This window comes from Monomorium pharaonis, chromosome 9 (assembly GCF_013373865.1).
Source record: "Monomorium pharaonis isolate MP-MQ-018 chromosome 9, ASM1337386v2, whole genome shotgun sequence".
Lineage (NCBI taxonomy): Eukaryota > Metazoa > Arthropoda > Insecta > Hymenoptera > Formicidae > Monomorium > Monomorium pharaonis.
The window spans coordinates 13990722-14013196 of record NC_050475.1 but is presented as its reverse complement, the minus strand read 5'-3'; the positions used below and the strand labels follow the sequence as shown (position 1 = coordinate 14013196).

General features: G+C 34.3%; 1 protein-coding gene across 2 annotated transcripts in view; it reads left to right on the top strand.

The window, feature by feature from the left end:
- The window catches only part of LOC105837274 (nuclear factor related to kappa-B-binding protein), a 107099-nt gene that overhangs the window by 64577 nt on the left and 20047 nt on the right, over positions 1 to 22475 (top strand). For both annotated transcript variants that reach the window (XM_036292105.1, XM_036292104.1), the window contains exons 7-12: positions 3315 to 3566; positions 6104 to 6334; positions 16605 to 16826; positions 17078 to 17460; positions 20643 to 20960; positions 21313 to 21505. In XM_036292105.1, coding sequence (XP_036147998.1) covers positions 3315 to 3566; positions 6104 to 6334; positions 16605 to 16826; positions 17078 to 17460; positions 20643 to 20960; positions 21313 to 21505 — 1599 coding nt within the window. The remainder of the gene's footprint in view (positions 1 to 3314; positions 3567 to 6103; positions 6335 to 16604; positions 16827 to 17077; positions 17461 to 20642; positions 20961 to 21312; positions 21506 to 22475) is intronic.

Genomic DNA, 22475 nt, shown 5'->3' with positions numbered 1-22475 from the left:
TTTATCCGTTTAACACAAAAAACCTCGAGGTTATTTCTCATATAAAAAAATGTTTCCGATAAAATTTGTTTGTCTGTTAGAGGACTAATTTATCGTGATCTCAAATCGACGTTTAAGTCAGAATGTCATTTAGAGGTCAACTTACAATTTTCAAGAAAGTGTTTTTTAACTGTCGGATACTTATCTCTGCGGTCTTTGAACGAGTACATGTGTATACGGGAGTATTTTATTAATGTTATTTTATGTCAACACGGTTTTATCTTGTCTTATACACTGGCGCAAAGAAAAAACGAAACAAAATTTTTGACCGATTTTTAGGCAATATTCAAAGTGATGCAACTTTGCGAAAAATTATCCAAATTACATGTACTTTTTTTAAATTAAAGGGCAAAGACTCTACTTTGAGAATCTCTACGCGAAAGTTTGATTTGTTAAGTGCGAACCTTTTGTATTGCATGAAAACCAAACATGTGTTTTTTAATTGAAAAAAGTAAAAGTTTGTTATCATTTTGCACAAGTTTCTCGTTAAAATCTTGCTAATATTAATTCAGATTCTTAAAGTTCATTCTTTTTTAAGCAATTTAAAAAAAAACATGTCGATACGATGTTTTTTGTTGATTGCACGCTAGTTTGAAATTTGCACTGCATTTTAAGGTATTTTAGCGAATAAATACAGTATTTTTTGATTATCATGAATTTTGAGTATCAATATGATATTGCACATTAATTTTATTCGTGTTTAACTCAATCATACCGCCGTCATCAAAGTGACCCGATCTGCATCACGTGGAAAATGACGATCGGATTGTGTACATCATATGGCCCTAAAAAGGCTGATTTTTTAAAATAAAATTTGAACTTTTACTTTTTATGTATGAGTATGTGTATATGTATGTTTACGTGTATGTGTGGGTTTATGAGTATAGATGAATGTGATCTTCTGTTGACTTCAGTGAAATTGGTGCATCAGCTATCCATTATATTCAGATCAGTAAGCACAAATTTCCACCGATGAATTTCAGAGCCACATGATGTACAAAATTTGATCGTCATTCTCCACGTGGTGCAGATCGGGTCACTTTGATGACAGCGGTATGATTGAGTTCAACAATAAAATCAATGTGCAATATCATATTGATACTCAAAATTCATGATATTCAAAAAATACCGTATTTACTTGCTAAAATACCCTAAAATGCAGTGCAAATTTCAAACTCGTGTGCAATTAACAAAAAACATCGTATCAACATGTTTTTTTTTAATTGCTTAAAAAAGAATGAACTTTAAGAATCTGAATTAATATTAGCAAGATTTTAACGAGAAACTTGTGCAAAATGATAACAAACTTTTGCTTTTTTCAATTAAAAAATACATGTTTGGTTTTCATGCGATACAAAGGGTTTGCACTTAACAAATCAAACTTTCGCATAGGGATTCTCAAAGTAGAGTCTTTGCCCTTTAATTAAAAAAAAGTACATGTAATTTGGATAATTTTTTGCAAAGTTGCATTACTTTGAAGATTGCCTAAAAATCGGTCAAAAATTTTGTTTCGTTTTTTTTGCGCCAGTGTATTTTATAAATCCGATAACCTTATACAAATATTTCCAATATAGGTACCAATTTCTGAAATATTGCGGTATTTACTATGATTTTTCTAATAGTTTTAGTAGTGGTAGCTTTTTCACTGAGATATTTTACAAATTACATAACTGTTATTGAGCTACGAAAAATTGTTAACAAAAGTAGTATTATGTGATTTTTTTGATTAAACGTATCTTTTTCAAGTTCGTGAATAATATCAATTTTAACCCTTCATATCTCAGCAATAAAAGGTATGCTTAATTCGAAATTTTTAGGGAATGAATGTTTAATGATATATAATCATTTACCACCAAAATTGTATCAAAACTTGATGTTTACGAAACGGGCGATTTTTTCGGTCACTTTTTGATTTGAAATTTTAAATCTTTGTATAAATTTTATTGCTTTTGCATTGAATTCTCATTAAAATGTGATCTATTTTTTATCAAACGCGGAAAAAAATAATCTTTTTAGTAAAATATAATTAAAATTTAACAAAATTTTAATTATATTTTACTAAAAAGATTATTTTTTTATAAATTTTAATTATATTTTACTAAAAAGATTATTTTTTTATAAATTTTAATTATATTTTACTAAAAAGATTATTTTCCGCGTTTGATAAAAAATAGATGACATTTTAATGAGAATTCAATGCGAAAGCAATAAAATTTATACGAAGATTTATAAATATTTATTTATTTAATGAAGAGTAAGGAAATTTTACTGAAATTGTAATAAATTTTTTATAAAACTACAATAAAAGACGCAATAACAAAAGACGTAATAACAAATTAATGGCGTTTTATTAAAACTAATAATGGTAATTATTTACATTAGTGATTCCTATTATAGTGATTACCGATTTTGATGACCTTCAAATATGTTGTCAAGATCATCATTCTGAACAACTTTTCCCTATACATGTTACCGCTGCTCGGCCTTAGTTTTTGAGTTATACACAAAGAATTATTAACACAAAAGTTTAATAAATACGAAACTTTTTTAATTTGCGAAGCCCCTCCCCATAATTTTTCTTAACTCTAATCCACCAATTTTATGTCGCTATTTGGTTAATGCGAAAACATTGGAAACAAACAGCATTGAAAGTCGCAAATCTGTGTAGTATTGTACAAGCGTGAATGTTGTTTACTTTACGAAAAGCACTGATATCATGTATTTATGAAACGTAAAGTAAACGACGTCCACGCTTGTACAGTACCACATAGGTTTGCGACTTTCCACGCTGTTTGTTTCCAATGTTTTCGGATTAAACAAATAGCGACATAAAATGGGCTAGAGTTAAGAAAAATTATGAGAAGGGGGTGCAGGAAGAGGACCTCCCCGCCCACGCGTTCTCTGCTGTACCACATCATTTTTCAACTTTTCACACAAAACAAGATCCTTATAAATACACATATTATCGCACCGGCAAGAATGGTGTAACTTTTTTTGTTGTAAACTTTAAAATAAATTACGAGCAACGGCTAAAATCTCTTCAAGGTCACTCAGAAGTGACCTTGATGACATGTTGTGGTCAAGGTTATAATAAGTTTTAAATAAAATATCAAATTTTTAAAAATATTTGAAAATAAAAGCACAGTTCAACAAGATGTTATTAATATTTTATTAAAATTTTTTGAAAGTTTTTTATCAGAGTTATACGTCCATTATATAAATATCATCAGGATTATAATTCTTGCTGCACTTCTTTTGTATTTCTCATTTTGCAGAAGTCCAGTAACTCAAAAGGCTAATAAACCACCAGTAATAACCAGTATAGCAGAGATAAAGAAGGAAATCGAAGATATAGAATATGACAAAGTTAAGACCGAGTTAAGTTTGGATGTTAACGAAGATATATTGGCCGAGACTGAGGAAGAGGAAGAAAATGAATCGAAGAAAGAACTTGATTTAGACAGTATTGACATGATGCAGTTACCAATCCAACTTGATGATGGAATCGATATACTCGATGATGTTAAGTGAGTTACTTGTATCCAGTAATTAACCCAGATAACAAAGTGTCTTCTTAAAGAATTAATAAAATAGTCTTCCTTTCTGAACAGTAATTCCTGAGGAATTCATAGAAGAATACTTTAAGAATAACGTAGGAAGTTACATGCACCATGATTCGAATTCCTCAGGACTTCTTAAAGTATTCATATAGAATTATTTGTTAGAATTCCTCAGAACTTCTTAAAGTATTCATATAAAATTACTTGTTGAAATTCCTCAGAACTTCTTAAAGTATTCATTAGAACTTCTCCAAGTAGATATCTCAAACGGAATTAAAAAAATTATTTTCAAGATTTCTGATAATTGTTCCAATTTTTATAATATTGGAACGTTTCTCAGAAAAATTTAAAAAATAAAAAATTCTGATTAATTTTGTAAGAGGAAGAAGATTATACCATGTTTCAGCTAAGCCATAGTCGTACCTGTTAAAGCATGTTTAATTTCTATACCTGAAAAAACGGTCACCCATCCAAGTGTTAATCATCGCCAACGTTGCTTGACTTCGAAAACCGTACGCATCCTAACGCCCCATGATGATCCATGAACACTTCTTGTTTATGCATACATATTTGTTAATATATTGTTTTGATAATTATATATAGCGCATTTCGTGTATAAAAGTATAAATTAGCATTTATTAAGCGATATATAATTATAAAAATGTAATTGAGATTTTCCAAACACTCGCGTAATTTCTGATAAATACTCAAAGTATACCAAATAATAAATCGCGAGGTATTCATTGCAATAAACTCTTAAGGAATACTTCAATGTGAACTCATTGTGGCTAATTCCTCAAGAATTCTTTATGTATTCATTTTTCTACTTCTCCAAGTATTTATTAAAATGACTTCTTTAGGAATTTCTGTTCATCTTTGTGTTATCTAGGAACAATAATTGAAGCAGGTTGTTTATTACTAGAGAAACTTGGGATTTTCAGGAATTTGTTTGAGATCACAATTTTATAATTTATAATAGCGAATTTAATATGGGTTCGGCAAAGAGCAGATAGAAATTATTTTTTAAAAGCATTTATAAAAAGAATTTTAACTTAACACTATTTCTCAAAATCAAGTACTAAATACAGATTTAGCAACTCAAAAATCCGATGGAATACTCATTTTTAAGAAAATCTGATTATTTTTAAAAACTTTGGTGCGCCATATTGGATCTGCCATTTTTAATTTTGTAATTTTGACATAAAATTTAGATTTAGTGACCCAAAAACATAGAGAAACTCGGTTTGAAGAAAATCTGACTATTTTTGAAAACTTCCATATTAGATTTGTCATTTTGAATTTTACAATTTAGATCTTAAATTCGAATTCAGCGACCCCAAAAATCTTGGAATACTTGCAATTATAAAAATACTGGTAGTTTAACTTTCTTTGTTTTAAGATGCACATATATGTCATCTACACTGGTGGCATGTCTAATTTTTGCGCATATGTATATGTATGTGTCATCCACAGCAAAGGGATTAAAAGTAATGGAACCATTAATAAACACAATTGGCGTTATTGGAGCGAAAGTCCACACAGGATGAAAACTATAGATTATATGATAAATATGTTTTGGATAGAAATGATTGGTGTTTATTTAATTCGAGCATTCTTTTTTTAAGAATTTCTAACAACTAAGAGATTTGTTCGCTTTCTTATCGAAGAGTTTCCAAATTCAATGCAAGATATTTCACTGAGAGATAGGATTCGAATGTGGCTACAGCTAGATGGTGCGCTACCTCACTTTAGAATAAATACTAGACGAAAGCTTAATATAATGTTTCCAAATAGATAGAGATGGTAGAGGTGGACCCTTATTTTCTGCGATTTAACATATTTGGACTTTTACCTCTAGGGAAGAGTGAAGAAACTCGCCACTAATGTTTTATTACTGCAAAAAACATGAAAAAAAATTAAAAAATACTTTTTGTCAAATAAATGTATGACGGTTAGAAATACAAGCATGTTTTCCGAATACTAAGGTAGTCCAGTATGTCTGGATCAACAAGGTGGACATTTCGAACACTTGTTATAATAATAAAAAAGTCGATTATAAATATTTATTTTGACTTATAATTTTGTTAATATCCCGACGATGGTTGATTTTTCAAAAATAATACTTTGATATAAAAGTTTTTAATATAAAAGTATTATTGAGCTCATTGAGTATTATCGATAGAGTAATTAAAAAGTATCTCTTTCCATTAAAAAAAATATCTGTGAATACTTATTAAAAAATTGGTTTTTATTTTTGGTATGAAAAGAAAACATTCAAGATTATTCAAGATCATCAGAATATATGTCTTCACTTGTTTTACAAATTTCATAGATGTTTTCTTTTATCTTTAATTGTTTCCGAGAAAAACATAGTGAATTTTTTATCAGACTCATCCTGTATAATATAAGCGAGCGTTATCATGTATAAACAAGAATAATTTCTTGTTTATATGTGAAACAATGAATGTTAAATATGTTAGTTTTAATTTAACACTAATGTGCAGGTGTGAAGACGAGAGAGTTATATCGATACCTGACACAAAGATGATTGTACCGTCCAATGAAGGTATAGACATTAACAACGGGGCAGAATTGATGCAGGAAACTCATACATGCTTCTTCTCTCTGCTGCGGGATGCTTTTACCTCAAAGGGGGAATATCGAATGAGCGCGGTGGAAATGAAGGAAGCAATAACGCAGTGGCAAGGCAATCCTATTTCACCTTTAAACGATTGGTAATATTGTATGAGATTTTATCGTAATATGTGACATACATTTCACGTGATCGTAGATATACGGAGAAAATTTTTCTTAGAATTTACTTTTAAAATTACGGTAGTCATAAAACTTTGAATTTTACAAAATTCTTAACGGAATAAGCATGTAAAATTTACCCCCGCGGATATTGGGTTCAAATTCATACCATAAGTTTACATCAATGTGATATAAAATTTCCTTAAATAATAACTTATTATTTCCATTGTTTTAGGAGATAGAAAAATTTGAAAAAGTTAATTTTCTCAAAAACGATTTGATTTTGATGAAGAAAGTATACGTTATGAATATCAATGAGACAATTTTCCAAAAAATTTTTGACAAAAATAAAGATTAGAAATTTTTTTAATTAAAATTTTTTTTAGAGGTTATGTTTTTGATTTATACCAACCATACTTAACATAAATATTTTCTAGAATATCCTGTATGACATATGTTTTTGCTCAATTTCTTTAAGTGGTGTAACACAGTGAAGAAAAATTACTAGTGACGCTGCACCATAATGCACTACTTTGAACTCTCGTGAGCTTAATACACCATATTTAAACATTTTAAAATTTCTTTAGAATTCTAGTATTCTTTTGAATAGTTTTAGAGTTCTCTGTAATAATTTTTTAGAATTCCGTTGAATAAATATAAAAAAATTGAATTTAAAAATATGGTGCACTAAGTTCACGCAGCACTCTGAATCGTAGAAATCAATTATTTCTTAGAAGTTCTAGCTTGTTTTACAGTAGTTCTACAGTTCCTGATAGTTTATAATAATAGTTCTACCGAATTAATTTAAAAAAATAATTTAAAAATCTGAAGTGCTAATTTTCCATGACACTGTAAGTTTAAGAAAATGAACTATCATTGTATTTTTTTATAGTTCTCAAAGAATTCTATAGTTTCTGAATAGATAGATAATTTATTATTTCTCTTAGGGTTACAATCTTAGGGTTAAAATCTTAACATTGTTTTATATTACAGTCTTATATCTAATCTTAACCTACGTTGCATTATGCCTTATATACATCTAAATTAGCTTAGCATATGATTTCAAATTCTACTCTGTGTGAGCGTCTGTCAACGCTCAGGCATCCACCTCGCTTGTGTTGCATGCACACCCTTTTCTCCTGCTGGGACTTCCACTTCTTCTTGCCTTATATTTAAAAACATTAATAAACATAAGAACAACAACCAAAAAACATCTAAAATTTAAAAAAATTTTAATTATTTTTTATATTACTTTTTTACCCATTTTCTTCTTTCACTCTCACTCTTTCTTCTTGTTACCCTCTCTTTCTTCCCTTCCCCAATCCTCTCTTCCACCACCATACCTTTTTTGCTGCCCTTCTCCATCCTCTCTTTTCTTCTCTTCTCTCCTCAATCCTCCTTATCTATCATTCTCTCTCTCCATTCTTACCCAATATTCTACCTACAATTTCCTACCAATTCTCTCCTTCTTCTTTTCCCCAATCTCTACACTTTTTCCATGCGTGCTCTCATGTCTCCTCTTATCCCTTTTGCATAATCTACACAACTTTCTCTCTTCCTGCTCTCAATATTTTCTTTCCCCTATTTTATTCTCTAATCTTGCCCTTTTCCATCTATATTCTTTCCCTACTCTTCTCAAATATTCTGTGATTCTCTCTATTTTTATCTATTTATATCACCTGTTATATCTTGATTCCGTTATTCTCTCCTATCCTTTCTTCTTTTGTCTCTCTTTTCTTCCATTATCTTAAACCAGCTGTTTCTCTTCTCTTCTCTTCTCCATTTCTTCTATCTTCCCTAATCCTAAAAAACTCCTTTTTTTTCTTCCTGCCATCTTTTAGTCATTCTTTCCTTAGCTGCTTTCTTTTACCTCTTCCAGACACTTTTTCGCCAGCTTGCCCCCTCCCTCTTTCAATCTCTTCTTAAAGCATCCTCTTTCCTGTTTTCATCTGAAACTTTACCCTTTTTAGTTCCTGTTTTATCAGATAACCCAGCGTCTCCTTCTCTTTACCCTTAGCATCCATTTTAGATGTATTTTTTTGTAAGTTTTCTACTTTCTCTTTTTATTTTCATCTCCAAATCTACATTCCATATGCCACCAGTGGCCAAACTAACCTGTCGAATAACCATAATCTTCTTTCTTAGTCTCCTTCAAACCTCCGCCGTCCTATCCCCCACGTTTGCCCGATTATTGCCATTGCCTTCCTCACCATTCTTTTCACGTGCACCTTTTGATTCTCATTTTTCTTTATTACGCCTAAGTATGTAAATTTTCTAACCTTCTCAATCTTTTTCTATCTCCAATCAATTCTCTGTGTCCTATCCTTATCTCTCCTAAACCTTATTATCTTTATCATTTTTGTGTTCATCATCAATCTCTTTGTAAATAATTTCTTAGCTTTGTTAACATACTTCTTATTTCCCCTTTCTCCTCCGTCATCAGTACTATGTTGTCGACATATGTGAGAAAATACATTTTTTTATCGCCCAGCCTTATTTCTTCTCATTTAATCTTCTTTTTCTAGATCCGCGGTTAAAATACTAAATAGTAAATACTAAATACTAAATAGTAAGAACTAAGCAGGCACCCGTATCTAACCTTCCTCGCCTCCAAAACTTCTCACTGACTTGCTCTCCTATTCTTACCCTATTCTTTGTCTCTCTCTCATTAGTTTTTCTATCCTCCTAACTAAACCTTCTCTAATCTCTCTCTCATACATCATCTTACATAGTGTCTCCCTATAGACTGCATTGAATGCTGCTTTTAAGTCTACAAATAATGTTTGTCTACTAGATAATTATATATATATATATATATATATATATATATATATATATATATATATATAATGGGAAGTATATTTCCCACCGCCCCTGAAAGGATAAACGTAATCTCCTTATAATCCTCTATAGATTCTCCCTCTCTTTTAATTATTACCATGATATCTTCTTTTCACATTTCCGGTCAACCTTCCCTTATTATTATCAAATTATTATTAACAGTCTATAGAATATATTTTTAAAATGTACTGAAAAATATTTATGGTATATAAACTCGAAATATTTTTGATATTCTTTGATAATAATAGTATAAATATCGTTATTTTTTTTGTACCTGGTAAACTCGGACATAAAAATATTTACAAAATATTTATTATAAATATTTTATAAATATTTTGTGCTATCTGGGAATGCTGAGCTAATATTGAGATGTTCTGAGTTAAAATTATAATTTTTAGCTTATCCAAACTACCCGTTACATATTCGCCAGTTTGCTTAGAAAGTCGCAAACCTATGTGATGCAAAGAATGCTTTGCGCGCGGGGGGAGGGTGCAAGGGGGCATTCGGTGCCCCGCCCTCACCCACTCCATCCAAGTCGCTAACCCATGTATTATTTGCAATGCGGAATCGTGTACAATCGGGTCCGTGTGCAAACGGGTCCGTGTACAATTGGGTCCGTGTGCAAACGGGTCGGTGCGCAATCGAGTCCGTGTGCAATTATGTGTCCGATTCAAACGCTATGTGTCTGATAAGGATTGTATTCAATTAGAATTGTGTCTGATCGTTTATGTGTGCAATCGGGACAGTCTCACAGATTTTACATGCTTATTTCGCTAGGCTGTTTAACTTTTTGACGCTCAAATGCACAAGATTTTTTTATAAATTTTGACGGTATAGACTTTATAAAACGGACAAACTTTTTATCCAAGAGTACTTTTTTAGAAGATTTTGAGTGTGCTCTTTCGAATGCCGCCGAGAAAAATGGAAAAATAAGTTAAGAACATTAAGTTTTTGAGCATTGACTTTTTTTTAAGTTACGATTTTTTTTTGTAAACTTTTTAAGAGGATTTTCTTTATTGCAACGGGTTTGAATTGGGATCGGAACTGCATAAAGCGTACACTTTTTAGTTGTACTTGAAGACATTGCAGCGCAAATTTTTTTTTAACATGACGGATTTAATATGGCGCCTAAAGGTCCGAAATTTTAGAAATGCCCATTTTTTACGATTTTTTTATTTAATCGTAATTCGAGTTACTAATGCTTATTAATTAGAAACGTTTGACCATATTAGTTTGTAACTTAAAAAGTGAAATCTAATATGATGCTTCCAGTACGACAGCTAAAATTGACGGAAACTATAATAGTCTAGAAACTATAAGTAGTTTTTTTTATATTTCCATGTACTAATGTGACTGGGAAGTACAAAAGCAACTATGTACATTGTGTGCGAGTGTGTGTACGTACATACAATTCAGGAAATAATTATAATTTAAAATTTATGACATATCTGACTTTTAAATCGTCTTTTGTCAATGACTCCATGTCAGATTTACTTATTCTTACCGCGTGAAATAGGTAGTGGACAATTATTGACAATCTTATTTTTTTATTTTGTCATTTATTTTTTAAATAATTTTTTATATTTTTATTTTTTACTTTAAAAAAGTTTTTTTTGTAATTGAAATTAATAAGTATTTTCGAAACATGTCTCACAAAGTGAATTGCAATGTTTACGTAATTTTCTTGTTCTCACTTTACTTTAAGAATATGAAAGAACATGAAACCGAGTCAATTAGCTCACAAAAATATTGTTCAACAAAAACATATACAGTAAGAACAAGAAAATTCTGTAAACATTGCAATTTATATTTTTGTGAGACATGTTTTGAAAATAATTATTAGATTCAATTACGAAGAAAAAAAAACTTAAAAAATAAGAATATAAAGAAATTATGAAAAGGTAATAAAATATTGTCGTGTCGCTCCATGCACGTAGGGGTCTGTCCTCCGTCCGGATCCTTGCACCACTGACCTTTTGTTATTGCTTATAATTATGTTGAATAAATTGTTCTCAACCTCTGCCTTATTTAATTTATTTGGTTTCGCGTTCTCAGGGGCTAGGGTTTTTAATAAGGCACTCATGTTTTAGGTAGTATAGACACTTTATTTCACAGATTAACTTCATGCGATTGATTAACTTTACAACAGTATTACGCGACAGAGTTACGCGACAGAATGATCATGGTTGAGTCCTAGTTTTCTGAGTTAAGACGCATCCTTGCCAACGTTCTTTTTATTCAGCAAGGCTGCTGTGGCCGAATTCTGCTTATCCGGCTCTAATTGGACCATTGCGCTTGTTTTTCATTGCCGTGCTCGGCGTTGCGCGATCTTATTATTTTGCTACATTTTATATTTCGCCGAATGCTTAATTGCGGCTTACATAGGTCGGATACAAAGTCGAATGGGGAAATTTGGCTCGTAACAATATTAATAAATGCAAAAAGAAGAAAAACATGTTTGAGAACGAAGAATCGAAGGAAACATGCGGATTGAGCATATAATAATTAAGTAAAAGGACTCTCGATATATGCTTTGGTCCAATCGATGCTCCTTGCCGCCTGTAAACAAACGTCAAACGCTTGTTTTAAAGGATTAACTGACTGGTTTAACGTGCTTCATTGCTTTGTAAGGAGAATTCAATCTTCTTTCTTTGTTCGCGCATTTTTCTGATCCTTCGATACCTCGCTGACGCGAATGAAAAACGGGTCAGTGACGGAACTGCGAAAAATCTTCCATTGCCTCAAGGTCACAAATAACTCCCTAGAGAGTAACGGACGACCATTTACGAGTAGCGAGGATCTTTCCGTGTTTCTAGCCGTTAAATTTCTCGATTCACGCTTACGCCAGGAATGGGATAATATGATGCGATTGATTCACCTTTATATCACGAACTCGAACAATTTCTTGACCGGCAATTACATACTTTAGAATCGATGTTTCCAGTCAAGAGCACTGCGGGAACCGGTACCTATTACCTAGCCAGGGCTCTCATTGATAAAGGTTCCGAATCCTCTATAGTTACTGAACGTCTCGTTCAAACTTTGCGGTTGTCGCGTTCACCAGCCTCAGCTTATCTTCGGGGTTGGTGGTCAGAGGACTTGCATTTCCCGAGGGAGAGTTACCTTGCTGATTTCGTCTTGATCCGGAGATGCACCGATATCTGTTTTGGCCCTGATTCTTCCGCGACTCACTAGCTAGTTACTCTGGCGGCACCGATACGTGCAAGAAAGTATGGTCTTACGTGAAAGGATTCGAGCTAGCCGATCCGGTCGATTCTTTTCGGAACCGACATATGCGCGATTATACTTAACCAAAGACTCCGTAAGGACAATCCACATGAACCGGTTGTACAGAAAATTATGGATGGATCTTGTCCGGAGCAGTCGGAGAGACTTCTACCGGTTCCGTCGCTGGGATTCACCAATGCCGAATCGAGGAAGATCTTACGGACATAATGTGACGCTTTTGGGAGCAGGAAGAGGTTCCATTGGGAGCCAAGTTCTCACTAACAATAAGTGACCTTGAGTGTGAGGAAGGACTTCGTCGGAACTTCGCAAGGACTCACACGCGCAGTTCCGACGGGCGTTACGCGATACGTCTCCCCTTTATTGCGCCCCTACCGAATCTTTCTGCTACGCGTCGCGCTACCGTTCGCTTGCTACATAACATGGAGAGGAAGTTTTTGCAGAATGCTTCCTTCCATGGCCTTTACTTTGACTTTAAACGTCAGTATGTCGACTTGGAGCACATGACGCTTGCTACCGTGCTGTCGAATCCGTTGCAGCCTGTTGAGTATCTCCCACATCACGGAGTGATGCGAGAAACCAGTGCAATGACGAAATTGCGAGTAGTTTTCAACGGGTCAACTATTGTGGCTTTAGGTGCGGTCCTTAACCATTATTTACATACAAAGTCGAACTTACTGCCAGCTTTGGCGGATATTTTGTTTCGTTGGTGACGACATTGCTTTGCTTTTGCTAGCGACATCGAAAAAATGTATAAACAAATGTATAAAAATGGCGTTTATTCCGAGGATTAGTGAACTTCTTGCACGCGCCCTAGCAGCCAGTGCAGCAGAGCTAAATTTTGGTGTTTTATGAGAATTAATTGATTACGCGCTAATTGAAGGCCCCTCTTCGTTTTCCATTTAGAACAGGATTAAAGCAACTGTAGGTATTTGCCACTCCACCTGCGCCAGAAATGCTGTCTTAACTGTTCTATCCGCTACCACCGCAGGAGACGGTTTTTATTCGAGTGAATCCCAGATGCGCACAGTAATAAACGGACACAGCAAGCTGAGTGAAACGGATACAGACCAAATGCGCACAGACTAAACGGACACAGTCGCAAACCCATGTGGTGCAGAGAATGCTTTGCGCACGCACGCACGCACGCACACACGCGCGCGCGCGGAGGTGCAACGGGGGGCTTTGCCCCACTCCCGCACTTATTCCGTCGGTAGGGATGCCCTGAAAAGTCGCAACCCATGTGATAAGTCCGTTTGTTACTGTGTCCGTTTGGTCTGAGTGCATTTAATCCGTGCGCATTTGGTCTGCGTCCGTTTCGCACTGGGTCCGTTTATTACTGTGTCCGTTTTACTCAGCCTGCTGTGTCCGTTTATTACTGTGCGCATCTGGGAAGCTCCCTTTTATTTACACTAAGTAAGTCGGCGCAAGGGGGGGACTATTCATAGCAGTGTCAACCAGGAAGTGACCCGGGCTTAAATACGGTAAATCATTGAGTGGCCCTCACTTGGACACAGTACAATTGGACACAGTGCAAATGGACACGTTGCAAATGGACACAAACTAATGTACACGGTTCAAATGGACACGGTTTATTTGGACACAAGAATTTTGTACACCGTAAAGTTGTACATCGCAAAGTTGTACACCGTACGTTCCTATACCCTTCTGTTTAGGGCACCCTTACAGACGCAATGGGAGGGGGGCCGAAGGCCCTCCTTGTACTCCCCCCCCCCGCGTGCGTGCGTGCGCGTGCGTGTGCGCGCGCGCGCGTGCGCAAACCATTCTCTGCACCACATGGGTTTCACGCAAAACTTCGTGGTGTACAACTTTGTGGTGTACAAGTTTGCGGTGTACAACTTTGCGGTGTACAAATTTTACGTGTCCAATTGCACGGCGTACTTTTTTATCGTGTCTAAATTGTAATTTGTCCAGAATTTATTTTTTCTGTGTACAAAATTACCGTGTCTAAAATTTCTGTGTCGAAATAAACCGTGTCCATTTGAAACGTGTACATTATTTTGTGTCCATTTGCACCGTATTGATTTGCACTGTGTCCAAATGAAGGCCACTCCATTGTAACTATGTCTGCTACCAGTACATACATGAATGTACAGAATCGCATTACGATAGATATAAGATCTTGTTGTACTACCAAGCCGACTCGTAACGCGTCGTTTAGGGATATACCGATGGTCGTCTTGCATGAAGCGTCGAAGACGACTCGGATCTTTGACGACGAATCCGCCTTTTTGAAAACGCAGTGGTGGGGAAGATAATACGACCCCTGGCCTCAATCGTGGATGGTTTCATGCGAGTCGTGTGACCCAGCTTTAAATATTCATTTTTACAGGACTGAGAGATAAATACACCAAATTTACAAAACATTAATCTGGTGTATTTATCTCTCAGTCCTGTGTCTCGGCTAAAGCGCCTCTTCATGCTGCGCAAGCGTTTGAGGGCTGCTCTCCTAGAGTCGCCAAACTGATTGATTAATGGCTCCTAGGTCGGCAGTTTTACGATGTATCTCCCCTGAGAATTCCAAGATACGTTATCGAAGAAGTGTTTCTCACACTGAGCTTCATCGGAGCTCTGCGGTGAACTAATGAGAATGTCTTCCAAGTGCCAAAATTTGGCTAACTGCGCCTGCAATTGCGCGTTGGTAACAATAGCGTGGTAGGATTGCAAGGTCTGAGGAAGCTTCCCGGAACAACTCTGGTGCCCCGCTAGAATCCATCCTGCGGTTTTTGCAACGTAGAATGCTCAGGAGAAGATTTGATCTGACCCATGCATAGGGAGTCCCAAAATATCTCGGTTCCGATAAGAATATCAATGCTCGCCGAAATGTTGAATGCCCGATCCACCAATTTGATGTTGTGTGGAAGATTGTATGTGTTTCGCTTCATTGTAAAGACAAGAAGACTGCTCGCGATGCGATCTGTAACAATACATTCAGTGATGACAAAATACGGAGTGTAGCGTGATTGAAGTTTTACCCGCACTCCCTGCGTTGATTTCGTGGACGTATTGCTTATGCCGGTGATCGATACATTCAATGAGTGCGGTCGCAACCCAAGCGATTCTCATGTATTGTCTCGATATGTAGTCGGAAAATCGACCTTTTTTAACATCCTCCTTTTGAGAATTTTTAAATTCTAACTCCAGACTTGGATTTAACAATCTCAAAAATCCTTGTATATATAAAGTTCCATGAAAAACGCATGTAAGAGAAAATGTATACTTCAAAAGATTAATTGGTAATTGGTATCTATAGTCTTTTAAAGATACGTTCACAAAAATCTACAAGTTTTTGTGAGTTGTGGCAATTGAGGCTTTTATTCAGGAGGTTAAGAACTAGCTTTTATCAAAATTTAAGTCAATTTAATCGGGGGCTAATTCTCATAAGATCTATGCGGGGTCCTTTTAATTATATGACTTAAAAAATGTTTAATCCAGATGCCTCGTCATAGAGTTTACAAATAAGTATGTATTTTAATAAAATATTTTCTCCTCCAATTTTATTAACAATTGATGTTAGGTTCAATAGAGATTTTCTTTTAATTACAGCACACATTATCAAGAATTTAAATTTCATGGTTTGACTACATAATCCACTACGGATTCAAACAGCACAGATTATGTATTTTTACTCTTGACACATAATAATACGCATCTAATCAACATATTTTATATACTATGTAATCTGCGCACAATTTATAATTATATGTATTGAAAATCACCTGATATATAGATCGAAACGTCTACTTTATTTATGTTTCAATAAGATAATATATTATACATTTATTCTACATCGAGACCTTGTAACGCCTCATTCAAATTGAAATTTATTTCAGAATTTATATTTGATAAAAGAACTATCTTTAATTGAATTTTTCTTACAAAAATGGTCGACAACCGGCTTTAATTTGGATAATTTTATTTTAAAAATTGAAATTTATTTTAGAACTTTTGTTTGACAATAGAACTGCCCTAATCAAATTTTAGCAAAAGTTTTATCAAAAATTTATTAAAATTTACTAAAAGTATAGTAAAATTCTTTGAAGTTTACATTATTCCATGACTATCATAATTTTAAAGATAAATTTTAATAAAGAAAAATTTTTTGCCGTTTAATACTTTTTAACGAATTTTATGACATTGCAGGTATTCTTTGGTACCTTCGTGGCCTACCTTAGTGTCATTAGCTCTAGGATTTCTCGCGGGCGAATTGACGTATTCTCAAGACTTGGATCAACGGCAAGAACGAGATCAAGAACTCGTGCCCTATCTAGAAAATAAAGGTCACGGAGTATATGCATGGATTGGAGCTGGAAGAGACTCGGATGCTCGATTGCAGGATTTATGTACAAAATTCCTTATGTATAAGTAAGAATCGTAGCAAACACCAATTTTTTAAAATCTCCATTGTTATATTATAGATTCTTATACATATATAATAGAGCCAAATGGTTTTTTTGTTCAATTAACTCGCTTGCTTGTCTTTTTCTAAATTCTTTTTATTAATTTTGTGCAACAAGTTACGAGTTAAATAGTTTTATTATATACAAAAATAATGTTTTATTTTGTTAATTTTATTTATTATATTTTATTTAACAAGAATAATTGTACTTTTATAGAGATATGTTGACACTGCCAAATACTCCGCTTACCAACACTGCGACAACCACAAAGTCGCAACAGTCTCAACTTACTTCAAGCAGTAATAGTTTGAGTAACAATGCGATTATTGCTAGCGGAATCTCGCAAGGTGGTAGAAGCGGAAGTCCCGCGTTGGAACCCACTAATGTGGATGCTAGTGCCGCTGGAACCGACTGGGAACCACCACGTCCATTGTTTCCCACAGAATGGAAAGTTCGCTCGTCCACAGAAGACGAACGCGAGGAGTTCCGAAGGCAGGAACGTATGCGTTACGCTGCGCCTCATAAGGCATTTACTTATCGCATGCACGGTTACGCATCCGTAGTTGGTCCTGTCAAAGGGATTTACCAGCATAACGTTGGTAAGCAACTTATATTTTGTTATGAAAAAACAATGCTAAATTTGATTTTCCTAAAAGCTTATTGAAAATTATACGAATAAATATAGTGTACGCAAATATACATTTGATATACAGGCAATTACCATATATATCCAGTATACAAGTTTTATATTGATTATGTACGAGATATAACGTGATACGATATGGTTGCGTTTCAAAATTCACTGTCAATACTGAAAATCTATAGCATATATAATGTGGACTATATATTTTTAGTACTGGCAGTGAATTTTGGAATCTAACCATAGTATAATATAATGCAATAAGATATAAAAGAATACAATAATGTAATAGAGTAGAATATAATACAATATAATACAAGTGTACAAGATATAAAATTATTAAATTATTTTACAATAATATAATGTTATGTGTGGTTGTGGATGTAAATAAGAAACATTCACACACTTTTAAGTAACTCAAAAAACTTTATTAATTAAAATTATGAATGTTTCACAAAATACATCCGTCTTAACGCGAAATCGAGCTTCAACTCATTATTTATTTACGTTGTCAAGGTCATAACAGCTGACAATTCTTCTCCAATTAATATATTGATCGGCCAGAACAGCTGACTGATTTAACGGGCGTAACACTGCCCCCTTCTTCGCAAATGGTTATCCCGACAACTAAACATTAAAGAAAATTTTTCAACCGCTATGCTTCAGGAATCACGACCTGCTCTATTTCAAATTGTTTGTCTGAATTACCGAGCCTGCCATTTCAAGTTCCAACATGCAGCCTCAGTAGAATCTTCCTTCTCGTTTCTTCTCCGAAGAATAGTAAGTTCTCCAAGGCTTTAGAAGGTTGATCCCGCGAAGAGAAACTCCTCGGCGGTGTCTCCTCTTTATTTCTTTGGATAAAGGAAGGGGGGATAATCCGCTATCCTTAAAAAACTTTTCTAATCCATGCCTTAACATTTGTTCTTTAACCCATGGGAAACCCACGGGCTTAAAAACTGGATAAAGCAGTCTTCTTAATTACAAATTCACTCTCTTTTCCCCTGAAGAATTCACTTTTTGTAGCAATTCCTTCCGAAAAATCTTTGAAATTTGAAACAAATGAACAGCCTCAACAACAAACACAAACTTGAACATTCCCATAAGCAGCAACATCCACAACCTAATACGTTTAAACTTTAAAAAATAAAGTCAGTTGTTCTGGCCGATTAATATATTGATATTTGGAGAAGAGGGTTCTCAGCTGTTATGACCTTGACAAATAAATAATGAGTTGAAGCTCGATTTCGCATTAAGACGGATGTATTTTGTGAAACGTTCATAATTTTAATTAATAAAGTTTTTTGAGTTACTCAAAAGTGTGTGAATGTTTCTTATTTACATCCACAACCATAACATTATATTATTGTAAAATAATTTAATAATTTTATATCTTGTACACTTGTATTATATTGTATTATATTCTACTCTATTACATTATTGTATTGTTTTATATCTTATTGCATTATATTATACTATGGCTAGATTCCAAAATTCACACCGCGCTCCGTCAAACGTGTCAGACTTAAATTTAAAACCATGCGTCGCTTGATTCCCGGCCGCGTTTACACTACGCATAGAAAATTTACTCGCGCCGTATCTGTCGGAGCCTCGCTCGCTGAAATATTATTGGAGCAACTTAGTTGGTTTGAGTTGAGTCGCTCCTCGAACCGTCTTAAAGTCTCGTCTCTTTCTGAAGAACGGAACTGCATCTCTCTCCGGAACCGTTGCAGCTCTTGATGTTCCAGACGCCACTCCTCTTTCAGCTCCTGCAATTCCTGTAGCACCGCACGCTAGTCTCCGCCGGCGCACCCGCCGGTATTTGAGACCGAGTCATCGCTCAGAATGACACTTTTTTTCTTTCCGTCGGCTCGTTCGATCCCGAACGATTCTCCAAAATGTTACGTGCAGTCGCGGACGTAAATAAGAAACACGCGCGCGCGCGCGCGCGCGCGCACACACACACACACACACACACACACACACACACACACACACACACACACACACACACACACACACACACACACTTCTTTCGAGTAAGTCAAAAGACTTTATTAATTAAAGTCACGAGCGTTTCACAAAGTACGTCTTAATGCAAAACGGAACTTCAATTCATTGTTTATTTGCGTTGTCAAGCTCATGATAACTGACAACGCTTTTCTCCAAAAATCAATATATCGATTGGACTGACCGATCTAACGGGCGCAATAATATATATGTAACAATAAATAGTACTATAAAATGTTTTACAAATAGTTTATAATAACAAAAAGTAGTTTAAATATAACTGAAACATTTTGATTTATATTTAGACTATTTTGCATTGTTATTTATTTGTAAAACATTTTTTGTTACATATATGTTATTGTAAAAATTTTTACACTTACAAGGGGAACACCAGAAAGTTCTCCCTTCAATTGTGCCGAGTTTTGTAGTCCTATCGTCCCTTTATTTTATGTTAAAGTTATATAGTAGAAGCTCTGCATTGCCATTCTCTAATTTATTGCATTTTCCCTCAATACCTTTCTTCATTGCCTCACTGAAGGGGAAATCTATTCTTGCACTTTCGCACCGCGCAGCCTGCTCACGCTGCGTACGCCACTCTTTCTCCCCCCCCCCTCCGCTCTCCTCTGTCGATAGAGTGGGGTTACTTCGCAGTACTACAATTTCACTCAATATCACTGTGCAAACCTCCGAGACCGTGGCAATATTGAGCTTCTGTTTTACGATGTAATTCTCAAGCGTTTTTGAGAAAAACGAGTTAAAAAATTTGAGTGTTGCTTATATACGAACAAATTGTAAGAACTAATTTATAAATAGCTATTTGTAGTTCAGTCAGTAAGGCGCTACTTGGTTACTACATCGTATAACTTTAACGTAAAATAAAGGAAGGATAGGCTACAACATATATAAAACACAATCGAAGAGGAAATTTTCTGATGTTTTCTTTGTTAGCAATAATTACATTTAATTTTTTATTTTTAAGAAAAAATGTAATTGTAAGAATATATTTTTATTTTCTTACCACTATTTAAATTTTTTGGTAGAAAAACTATTGTTTCATTTTTTAATAAAATTTTTTGTGATTATTAATTTATTATTTCAATGAGATGTTAAATTAATTGTGTCATTTATATTAAGCTTCAGGGCAAACTAAAGCACGAGGACATTCGCTGCTGGTGCCAGATCGTCCGAACTTTGTGACAATTTTAGCATTAGTCAGAGATGCTACCGCCCGACTTCCTAACGGAGAAGGGACTCGAGCCGACATTTGTCAATTACTGAAGGACTCACAGTATATCATAGAACAAGATAGTGACGAGAAGGAAGGTTATCTTCATTCAGTAGTATCAGGCGCGCTTGATAGATTACATTACGAGACAGATCCCTGCGTTAGATATTATCCTCGTCGCAAGGAATGGCTTTATCTTCATCGAGGCCGATCCGAATCAGAATTTGGTTTGTTCTTATTTATTTATGTGTCTCGGTTATTTTATATAAATATATGAAAAATATTTTTTACTCTCCATGAACCAGGTGAATAAAAGATCCAAATTAAACAAAGATTTGTTTTTTAAAAATAAACAATTATAAAAAACAAGCATAAACATTTGTTAACTTTTAATTGAAAATTAAAAATTTAAATATACATATATTTTGAAAAAAATACAGCAGTTTTTAAAAAGCTGGAGTTAATTTAACTTCACGTGGTTTACGGAGAGTTAATATAGTTTATTGCAGTTCAAATATTTCTAAAACATTTACAATTTTAGTTTGTTTGTGTGGTAGATATTTTTTTAATCTTTTATAGAAATGGTTCATCAACAATTACAAGGTATCGCAAAGAATAAGAAAAGCGTCGGTAGTACATCGCGAAGTAAAGTGGTACAACCAATTCTTAAATCATCCAATATAAATAAAGAGCAATCTTCGAGTACTAAAGAAGTTATTCTTAAAAAGGAAAGACGAGTGACAGCTATATCTACGCAACCTGTTATTCCCAAGTAAATATATTTTGTATTTATTTGAAAGCAGGGACCCGGACCGCACCGAAACCGAAACCGATAACCGGTTCATAACCGGTTTTTTAGCCGGACCGAAACCGTAAACCAGAACCAAATTCTGCTAAATTTACAGCACCGGAACCATAACTGGAACCGATTAAATATTTTTAGGTTTACGGTTTTTTCGGTATATTTTTCTGGTTTTTTAAATTTACTTTTACATAATATTTTTATATTTTTAATTTAAATTTTTTGTCGTTTCTATTATTTTTACTTAATACTACTTCGAGTCTAATTGAATATTACTGCTTCCTATATCTAATTGGTTCTTAATGTGACATCTTTGAACTGAGATTGCAATTATGAAATTGCAACAATCGTATGTGACATGAACATAATGTTTTTTTAAAACTTTTTTTAGTTTAAGATGTACATACTTTTTAAGATGTACATAGTTTTATTACCACTGCATTTAGTCTTATTACTACATATTTGTATTTTTTATATATAGGGTATCCCGCATCAGATATGCAATATCTCATGGAAAGATAGACGGGATCAAAGTGAACATAAAAGTCCACTATAGTTTTTGGATATCTCCAATGATAGCCGAGATATAAATTTTTCAAATTGTACAAATGAGAACACGCCGAGGAAAGCGCTGAGTCGCTCGAACTGCCGCCGGCAGCTACTGATTGACACAGTAGTGCTATAGTTCGAGCGGCTCAGCACGCTCTCATTCGTACAATTTGAAAAATTAATATCTCGGCTATCATTGGAGATATCCAAAAACTATAGTGGACTTTTTATGTTCACCTTGATCCCGTCTATCTTTCCATAAAGTATTGCATACCTGATGTGGGACACCCTGTATATATTCTGAATTAAAAAAATTATTGTACACATTTTGCTTATTACTTTTTATTTGCAACTTTGCGGATTCTTGTCTATCTACTTATACTTTTTTTGC